Genomic DNA, 10,038 nt, shown 5'->3' on the forward strand with positions numbered 1-10,038 from the left:
GTTCTTCTTTGTATCGGATACTAACCGGCGTACCACAAGGCGGAGTGACTTTAATATGATGAAATTATTGAGATAGTTATCTTGAACGCGCGATGAAAATGTTATATATATATTAATGACTTTTTATTGCGATATTATTAAGTTTTATATTCGCAAATTAATAATTAATAGTAAATACGATCTAATTGTTGTTAGTATTTCATTCCGCTTTTCTCATTTCATTAAATATTGGGTTAGAAAAATTTGTGTTATCATATGTATTTTCGACGTTTTCGTATAATCCCGCATTAATAAATTTTGTTAATTATGCTCCTATAATATAATTTTTATTATACTATATTTCGAATAGCACTTATAATTGTACATTGTATTGTATTACTAACAATTATAATATTATTGTAACAATTATTATTGTATTACGGAATGTATAAAGGATTACAATAAAAGATAATATTAAAAAAGTTATGCAATATGATTTTATCGTATTTCGCTAATCATAATGCAATATAATTATTTTATCGTATTTCGCTAATCATAATGCAATATAATTAGCGAAAAATACAATAAAATAATTAGACATAAAAATAAAAAATAAATTTAAAATATACTGACCTGTAAAAACGGACTACTAAATTTATTAATAGCCCGTTTTTTACGGGTGAGTATACTTACAAAGAAAAGAGGACCGCCGATAAAATCGGCGGGGGTGGTGGAGGGCCTCTAGCTCGTTTTTGCTAAATTATACCTTAAATTAACGATATATGATATATTGGAAAAGTTTGAGGTATATTCAAAGTCTTTATAATTGCTGGTAATTATAGAGACTTTGGAATATACTTACATACTAGTAAGTATGTTTGGTAAAAACGGGCTGAAAATCTGCATTTTAAAAAAACATATTTCGTAATTCCATTTTTATGCAGACACATATTATAAGACAAAATTCGTCAAATTAACTTGCTTGAATATTCGAGTTTCTTAATATTCAACAACTTTTACTTCCACAGTAGGAGATGCGAAATTGAAATTTTCGTTTAAGAACTCATTAATAAATATTGTATTACTAAAAGATTTATTAAATAAAAACGTAAAGATTGTTATTGCAGAACCAGAATTTGGATTTTCTTGAAATATACGCGAATTTTGTGTTATGATATGCATTTTGTATACGAGATATCTTATACATAAAAGCAAAAATGTTGTAAAAATTTATAAGCAATTTTTGTATTTTATATTTTATATTAAAAGGATTTGAGTCTATTTTTTTGTTGTATTATATTTTATTATATTGTATTGTAATTACTTTGTATATTATAATTCTGATTACTTTGCATATTATAATTCTGATTACTTTGTGTATTACAATTCTTTCTTTATGTTCTTTTTATTTTGGTATCAAATACATTGCATAAAAATATTAAATTCGTATGTAATACTTAAAGACATTCAAATCCAGCCAACCTCAAGTTACACGTAACGTACCTCTTATAATTAGTTGTAATTTGTATATAAGAATATAACTGTAATATATAATAACTATAAACTATAATATATTACGTGTGTTATACTACAGTTGTATTAATTGTTACATGTAACTTGGTGTTTGCTGAGAAAAAGAGGACCGCCGTTAAAAATTGGCGAGGTTAGTGGAGGGCCTCTACAGGTTGATTCATTTTTATTCATTTAAATTTTCTTTACAATTTTAAATTAAATGTAGTTGCTACAGTTGCTTACAGTTAGAAGAGTTCCAACTTTATTCAAATTGCAAATTGCAATATGATAAAGTAGCGCATTGATTGGTCCGCCATGTTTCAAGAATTCCCGTCCTATATTTGAATACCTATATATGTGTTACTTTCAAATTCAATAATATAATTAAAATTAGATATTTTAAAGGTATTGACAAATAAATTTCTTACATTTGTGTGGGGCGTTCGGGGAGACGCTATTAGCGCTACTTCTGTCAGTCTATTTTCGTTGTTTATTAGACTTGTTTATAAAACAAGGATACAGACGCTGTTTGTATCATTCTATTAATAGCGTCTCCCCGAACGCACCTATTACATATTGGCTTTGAATCGTATGAAAGCTCTGCTTTTTTGCACATAATGATATAAAGCAGAGTTTTTATTGGATATCGCTCGTCGCTGATCTCTCATCATATCCAGTGTGCAATAGATATTAAGGCCGGTATTCATAATTTGTTCTTATTTTAAGGCCATTTTAATAAGTAATGTCCCAAGATGCTAATACGACTTTCTGATTAGTTTATGGCATCTTAAGACTGTACTTAATTAAGGCGATCTTAAATATAAGATCTGACTGTGAATATAGGCAGAAGGAAATCTGAATATTAATTTGATAGATTTTAGTTATTTCAGCGATTTATTTCCATCAGGAATACCGCAAAAAAAATGGATATTGTTGTGTACTTTACATCCACTTCTTTAGAGGGCAGTAATGCGCGGCGGCATTTTGCGGTTACAGGAAAAAAGCCCTCATGTCCTCTCTCAGGTTTTTCTCTATATAATACACGATTATATACAGTTAAATACGTGAAAATACTTAGGACGGAATCCATAATCCGGTCTTAATCTCAAGCAATGTCTTAAGATGCTAATACGACTTTCTGATTGATTCATGCACTAGCAAGACTATTTCGAATCTTGAGCACCGTCTATGGATTCCGCCCTTAATGTATACATTCAAATAAACAAAATCACAAAAAACTCTTTTGTATTTGAAATTTATATTTAAAATACATATTTCTTAATTTTATATTTTAAATAATGAGTTCCTGGAATCTATTTTATATATTTTTTAAAAATAATCAGTCACATATCAATTATTTATCCTTAGAGAAACGCGATAACAGTCATAATTTGCTGTTACTAACGTTTCTTAAGTATAATTTTCAAAAAGGGGGAGAATTAAAGAGGTAAATATATAGATGATTGTAGAAATTAAAAGTTTATTGTGTATTGCTTCTCTTTCTTTCCTACGCTATCATCGCTATATTTTGTTAGTATCATTAAAAATAAAATAATAATAAAAATTGTGCTCTAAATTTATGATTATTTAAAACAGTACTCTCAGTATTTGGATTTAAATTTGAGAAAAATTCTATTTTTTAATTCAAATTATATTATTATTATGTAATTAGGTAGATATACTTAGATTATTATTAAAGATTCATAACGGTGTAAATCTTGGGAAGTTTCTCTTTATGCGTGCCGTCCATGTGTCCGCACACGCCGGTCACATGACCTTGCAGAGTGGTATCCAACATCACAGACACGCTGTCGGGGGTCCACGTTATTATTACCGGTACGCGTTGAGATTGGACCACAAGATGCCCATAGTTTTCAGTGAGTCTGCACACAAGCGAAAGTTGTATTTATTTTAACATGACCAATTTCTCTTAAATTCTATATCTGATCGATTAATTGTCGCACTTACTTTAACGCGTAAGACTTCGGTTCGTCTTTCGGTATTACAATTCCCTTCTCATGCTGGTTGACTACATTGTCATCAACCATAACGACGGTATTGAATTCGTTTGGTACAATCTCCATTTCGTGATCGGCAATATACATCTTTATGGCTAGTTTGGTACCATGCACGGACTTTACGAAAACAGCATATGTCCAGTCAATGTGGTCAGCGGATACAAGGGTCCATTTATCAAAAACTACGAATGGAATCACACCCTCGTCCAAAGTGACTAATGCTTGTGGATAAACAGTGCAGATCTCTGCGAGAAAAAGATAATTCAATAAAATTATTGCTTCAATTTTCCTTACAGAAATTTAATATCGAAAGATATAATGTATAATCTTTTCTAGTATTCTTCATATGTAAATTCTGAAATATTCTAAGTCTATAAGATTTCTCATCCTATAATTTCTGATAAAATCTGAAAAATCTAAAAGTATTTTTCAGAAATCTTTATAAATTTTAAATATGATAAATAAAGATAAATTCTTTAAAACATTATAAGATATGAGAATTTTTTTCATTGGAGGAGTTACATCATTTCATTTTTAACTGATGAAATTTTTGGATTTACTATTATTGGATTACTGATATTCACATAAGAAAAAAAAATTTAGTCCAGAAGAACGACTTACTAGTCTGGCCTTGCGTCAATTTATGCACAGCACCTACGGAAAAACGAGTATTATCCATGAGGGAGTGCCATTGTGGATGCGACACTGATCTGTCCACAACCATGCCTTCGAAGAGATGTTGCTGCAAGGGAACTTGGATGTATTCGTATCCGTTAACCGGAGTAACGACGGTTGTATTGACATGACTTAGATCGGAGGAGTATTCGATCATAATCTTCGCGTTACCACTTTCAACACGGTCCACGAGATATCTTACATACGATAAATGCGATGCGCGAATGTGATCTTCAATCATAGCAAGATACGAGAGTATCTGTACAGGCACCTGAAAGAGAACCACATTTCTTTACTTGATTAAGAACATCTATTTGATTGAAGATGTTAATTTTCAGTTTTTTCCATATTTATGTTATTCTCTATAATATTTACAAGCATATAATAAATTATTATAAGAGACGTTTAAAGAATTAGACATCCAATTATAAATGTTTTACTTAAGATACTCTTAAGTTTTTTATGTATTATTATATTTTCAAATTATTTAGAAGGAAATTGTGTTATGAGTAATTTATTCATCTTCTCTTACCTTTTTGTACGTTGTATTAATGGTGTATTTCTTCAGAGTCGTGTAGTGTAAGGTTTCACGAACGCAGTTCATAGTTTTGGGAATATGGTTTTGCTTGTTCTGGAATTGCAGGTTTTGAGTGTCTTTAACGCAAGCACCATGCATATTATTGTGCGTCATTTGCCTCTTTTGTTCTTCCGTCATCTCGCCTTTGAGAGTCATCACAATCATCATATCGTCACGGACACACTTATCGTCATCTGTAAATCCTGCTGTAATGGAAATCTTGTTGTTGGTCTCTTCTTTAGTGGTATCGATCTTCAAGGGATCCGTTTCGATGACTGGATAGTTCTTCTGAGCGTCTACGCAGATCTGAAAGTAGAAGCAAAAAATTCATTCATAATCGTTAGTGTTACTTTGAGCTTTTTATTTATTTGTAATTTCTAATAAATGAATCTGTTTTAGAATTAAGACAATTAACTTAAGATAAGTTAGACGTACCTTCAAATTCTTTTCCCCTGGAGTCTCTCTCGTCATCTGAACTTTGAAATTGTTCACTAGGTGTCCCGGAGACAAATCAACGTTCATGTTCATGTCCCACGAACGAATGGATTCGTTTGTGGAAGCTGCTTTAGCGTCGAGGGTAGCACGTACGTTGATCTTGTTGCTGCTAAGAGTGTGAATCTTTTCATGAATGTGATCAACATCCTCCACATTGATTCTTATGTTCAAATCAACCTGAAAAAAGAGAAGATGAATAAAAATGTCAAATTTAGCTTTCAGATCTTTATTTTTGGCTGCTTACATGCGACGTAGGATAAACAATGCTAGGTTCCATCTTCAATAGTGTTCCACAGTTACCCATTTTCGGTAAGGCGTACTCATTCATCATTCTTTGACGAATACCCATGTAGTATTGGAGAAGCTTTGAGTTCCTAATGAACCAATTGCAATTTAATATTTTTTTTATTTAAATTTGCATCGATAATCAAAACTCAGATTTAACAGATTTAAATTATGACTTTTTAAAATATTTTTTCAAAAAAAGGACTGTTGCTATCAGCAGCAATAGATATCGATTCAATTAGATTATTGCACCAACTCAGTTAGATTATATTGCACTTTAATCTATCGTTTACCAAGTGTTCTTATGTTCCGCGGAGAGTACACGCTGCCATTCCTCGGCATTAGTTGTCTGAGTGATCTCATTCTCGCAATCGAAGACTGACATGCTGTATTTAAGACCCATGTCCTTAGAATCCATGGTGACGTGACGATTCTTCTTCTCGCTGGTAGTGACGACCGTGTGATGATGACAGTCAGCACAGCAGGTCTTGAGAACATCTTGCTCGTCTTCGGTGATGGTTACCAAGTTCTTCGAGTAGGATCGTATTCCGGTGATTGACTGTTTAGTGATAGGCAGTCTCGGCATGGTAATTTTGAGACTCTTCGCCTCATGATTGTAACCGATGCTCATTTGCACGGGCAAGATAATGTCCTGGACAGTGGCGCGACGAACTGAGTGCCAAACGTCGACAATCGGGTTGTAAATCGACATGACATATTCACCATGCCTCCAGATGCGAGTGTCGACGTCAAGCTTCAAGTTCACTGACGGCTTCATTAGTTCGTTTTGAACGTTATTGAACTTGAACGACCATAGCTGAGGCATCTTGGTACTGAAAACTCCCTGTAGGCCCATGTCGGTGGGCACTTGCATCTCGTAAAGGGTGTCGTATAAGATTTCCTGGATATTGCCGACCACTGTTTGTTTCAGTGCTTGGTATGCGTCGTCGAACATATTTTTGAAGGTGTTCTGATCATAGTGATTGAAAAGGACAACAAAACCGTTCAGTGTGATGCAAATATCCAAGTGAACAGGTTTCTTCATCGGCATGTCCTGTGCGGCACGAATCAAGATATTTTGCACGTTCTTGTTGGTGAGGTTCTCTACTGAGGTACCAAATAATTCCTTCTTGACCACCTTCATGATCTCATCCAAGCCAGAGGAGCTCCAGTAGATCTGAAGAAAATTGATATAAATCTAATATATATTGTTCGCGCATATCATATTTTAAATTCTGTAGAAATATATATATGAAATCGATAAACATGCAATATGTTTTTTAATTTCTATATATTTTTGAGACGCGTTAATCTTTCATCTATTATAAAGTTTCATGTATTATAAAGTTTATGCTGAGTTGGTACGTTACTTACACCCATTCTATCGATAGGTTTACGAGCAAGTGAGTTGTAATATTCAAAGTATCCAGCGTAGGGTGTACCGGTCGATTCTTCGAGAATCCAGGCGGTATTCCAGGTTTCACCAAATTCATACATAGGATCTGTATAGTCGACGAGCTGTTTAGATGATAGTTGAGTGGTGACCGGTCTGAGCCTTGTAAAGCGTAAAACCTTCCTAGCCATTTCACGAATTGGCGTGAGGCAAGGATCCACGGAATTAGCGAGACCTTTCAGAGTAGTCAAGTGATAGTTGTACAGATGGTTGTTCGGCTCCTGTGTCATGAGCCAATAGATGTTCATGATACGCTGCATGTCCGGCATCTGGCTCATTAAAGTCTCATAGGCGACAATCCTGATAGATAGCGGTTGAGTGACATCAGCAAGAATAGGCCAGAGCAGGTTGTGAGTATACTCGACTCTATCGGAGACTGCCTTCTTGATGGCCCAGATTGCTTGAGCGCGAATGTGATATGGGTGTTCGGATATTATAACTTCACCACGGATTATTGGCTCCAAGAGCTTCTCGATGTTACCCACTTGTACGTTTTTCATTGCCATAAGATATATCACTTTCATCTCGTATGATTGCTCGTCTGAAACATTTGTAAAAAGTATTCTGTGATCAACGTGTACATTATTAACTCTTTGGTGCTACTCTGGATATGATATATCCGGCTTTCTTTTTCTAATGCTTTTCCAATGCATTTTCCATTACTTACAACTTTTTTATTAATAAAGGTACATACATTTTCTTGGTATTGTTAACAGTTATGTTCTTTAATATCTGACATTTAAAAAAAAAATTTTTTTTAAATATGTTCATTTTTATAAAAGTTATATAAGCAATCGGTATTGCGTACTCAAGTGTGTTGTTTCCATAGTGGCATCAAAAGATTAGAAATAATTAAATAAAATAAAAGAGTTCAAGTAGAAATAGATTAGATTCACGCGGTTGATAAAATTAATTTTAAATAAATATTCGTACTTAAGCATGTAAGATTCACTTTTGTTGTGTGTTTCTGATGTTTAAATACAATACAATGCTTACTCTTGACATGATCGAAGAAACGGTGAAGATATCTTTCGAGGAGAGGGTTGACGATGTCGCTCTGCTGATGTATGAACGTCTTGCGAATCAAAATGGAGAAACAAAGGATGCTGGCTTTTCTAACTTGCGGTGATACAGTGCTACCTAATTTCAACAGATCTTCCATTTCCAGAAGCAATCTCTCAGACGGTACTTTGACATGCATCGGCAATTTCCTCAACATATCGACGGCAGTATTATCGCTCACTTTGTGCTTACGAACGACGTTGCGTACGAAGTGGCAGGTAGCAGTCGTGCCCACGGTTGGAATCATTCTCAAGAAGATGTTCCTTTAAAATCATAGTTATCGTTTTATTTCATCGCACCAGACAAAATTTTGTGCAAATTAAATTTCTTCAAAAGAAAATTAGAAGAAATCATTTTCTCAATCCTAACGGTACCCTTACAAAAATTTAATATTGAAAGATAATGATTAATTACTCACTTAAAATAAGTAATCAGTCATTATCTTTTAGTATTAAATTGGATTTCTATAAGGGCAATTGACTCCATAGGATGAGAGATAATCGCATATTATTCACCTCATCGTGTCTTCCTTGGGAGTCTTCGAATCCTGAATAGCGTTGTAAACTTGCTCCAGTGAACCTAAATCCATATAGCTCATAGTGTGTTGTAATCTGTTAATGGTTTGCCCGTGCTTCCATTCGGGTTCTTTCATCTCCAAGTGATTTTCTTCGAGATAATCGGTAGCTTCGACCAACATCTTTTTAAGTTTAGGGATACGCGCATCCAATTTCACAATATGTCGACCATGAGTAAGGTCTTCGGCAGCATGAAGAGCGTAATTTCCCAATGGCTTATTGAAAGTAATGTCGCGAATGATAGGTACGTTCTGAACATTCACAGCCAGCACAGGAACTTCTATCGTGGGTACCACAGAATGTAGGTCTAAAGTAGTGCTGAAATAATGAATAAAATTAGCAGGATCATATTGGCGCAATTGTACGGTACAATAATTATTGATATAATTACTTGGTCAAGAGGTAGTGAGATTCAGATCGACTGTTATAAGGGAAATAATTAATAGTTGAGTGAGCAACTAGACGCTCGATGAGAATATTATTGTCCTGCCGTTTAATCTCAAAGACTCTTCTGGCGAAAGTAGCCATGTCATCCTAAAATTAAAAAAAAAATTAATTAATTATAATTCAATTCAGCCAGAATTTAAATAAATGTTCAATCGACAAAATTGTCAAGACACAGTGATAGAAATTTACCACAGATTCCATATGACATTTCTCGCATTCGAAGTAATCGAAGGCACGCTGAACGAAATGACTGCAGTTTCGCAAATCGTGCATTTTCGTGACTACGAAGACATTGGTGTTCTCTGAATTCGTTAAGTTTTTCAGGTGGACATCATAGGCAACTTGACAGGTACCATGAATGGTGTTCTAGTGGTAACAACCAAAGAGAACATTTTGAAACAGACGCGCTTTTGCTGGATGTTCCCATCAGTCGTTACCTACCTCATGCGTGATGAAACCATGCGGCTTCATTGGGGTTTGCATCTGGATGTGAGCCAGATCCAATTGCAGCATCGAAGCGATACCTTGCTTGATGTTTCTGGACCAACCGCTCTCGGTTTCTGGCATTTTGATTCCCTGGAACTGAAATCAAATGTTCAATAGATCGAGTCATTCGTCTTTCGCGAACGATTTTAATGTCAAATTGTCGCCTTAGAAATTTGGACATTACCTTGCCAGATTCATCATAAACGATCACGAACGGTTCTTGAATTTGCTGTGCGGCTTCTCCGAGTTCGTGAAGGACTTTGACCGGCTGGTGATGTATGACCATGCCATTGTACATGCCATACTTTAAATGGTTTAATTTGATGTAATAAGCATTATTTAAAGTCGGATCACTGGTATCCTTCTTTACGTGAAGTTGCCCAGTAAGAGCGAACTGGGAGACATATTGCGCTGGCTCAATAGTCCCAGCTTTTACGTCGGCATAGTAATTGTAAATCACCGTTTTTTCAGCAG

General features: G+C 34.5%; 1 protein-coding gene across 1 annotated transcript; it reads right to left on the reverse strand.

Annotated features, from left to right (window-relative positions):
* Positions 1-2,391: 2,391 nt before the first annotated feature.
* On the reverse strand, positions 2,392-9,943 carry Vhdl (larval-specific very high density lipoprotein). Its single transcript, XM_018457620.1, has 15 exons — positions 9,749-9,943; positions 9,520-9,660; positions 9,268-9,444; positions 9,023-9,165; positions 8,572-8,949; positions 7,991-8,319; positions 6,916-7,535; positions 5,835-6,718; positions 5,501-5,630; positions 5,197-5,433; positions 4,717-5,067; positions 4,131-4,455; positions 3,460-3,754; positions 3,174-3,374; positions 2,392-2,522 (listed from the first exon to the last, which is right to left on the reverse strand). The coding sequence occupies exons 1-14, from the start codon at positions 9,860-9,862 to the stop codon at positions 3,185-3,187; spliced, it is 4,314 nt and encodes a 1,437-aa protein (XP_018313122.1). The 5' UTR covers positions 9,863-9,943; the 3' UTR covers positions 2,392-2,522; positions 3,174-3,184.
* Between the last annotated feature and the right edge of the window lie 95 nt (positions 9,944-10,038).

This window comes from Mycetomoellerius zeteki, unplaced genomic scaffold, assembly GCF_001594055.1.
Source record: "Mycetomoellerius zeteki isolate Tzet28-1 unplaced genomic scaffold, Tzet1.0 scaffold64, whole genome shotgun sequence".
Lineage (NCBI taxonomy): Eukaryota > Metazoa > Arthropoda > Insecta > Hymenoptera > Formicidae > Mycetomoellerius > Mycetomoellerius zeteki.

Coding starts and splice junctions, on each gene's coding strand:
- Vhdl (XM_018457620.1), bottom strand. CDS start 9,862: ATGTACAATGGCATGGTCATACATCACCAGCCGGTCAAAGTCCTTCAC. Junction 9,661..9,748: donor TTTATGATGAATCTGGCAAG/GTAATGTCCAAA, acceptor ATTTGATTTCAG/TTCCAGGGAATCAAAATGCC. Junction 7,536..7,990: donor TTTCTTCGATCATGTCAAGA/GTAAGCATTGTA, acceptor CAAATGTTTCAG/ACGAGCAATCATACGAGATG.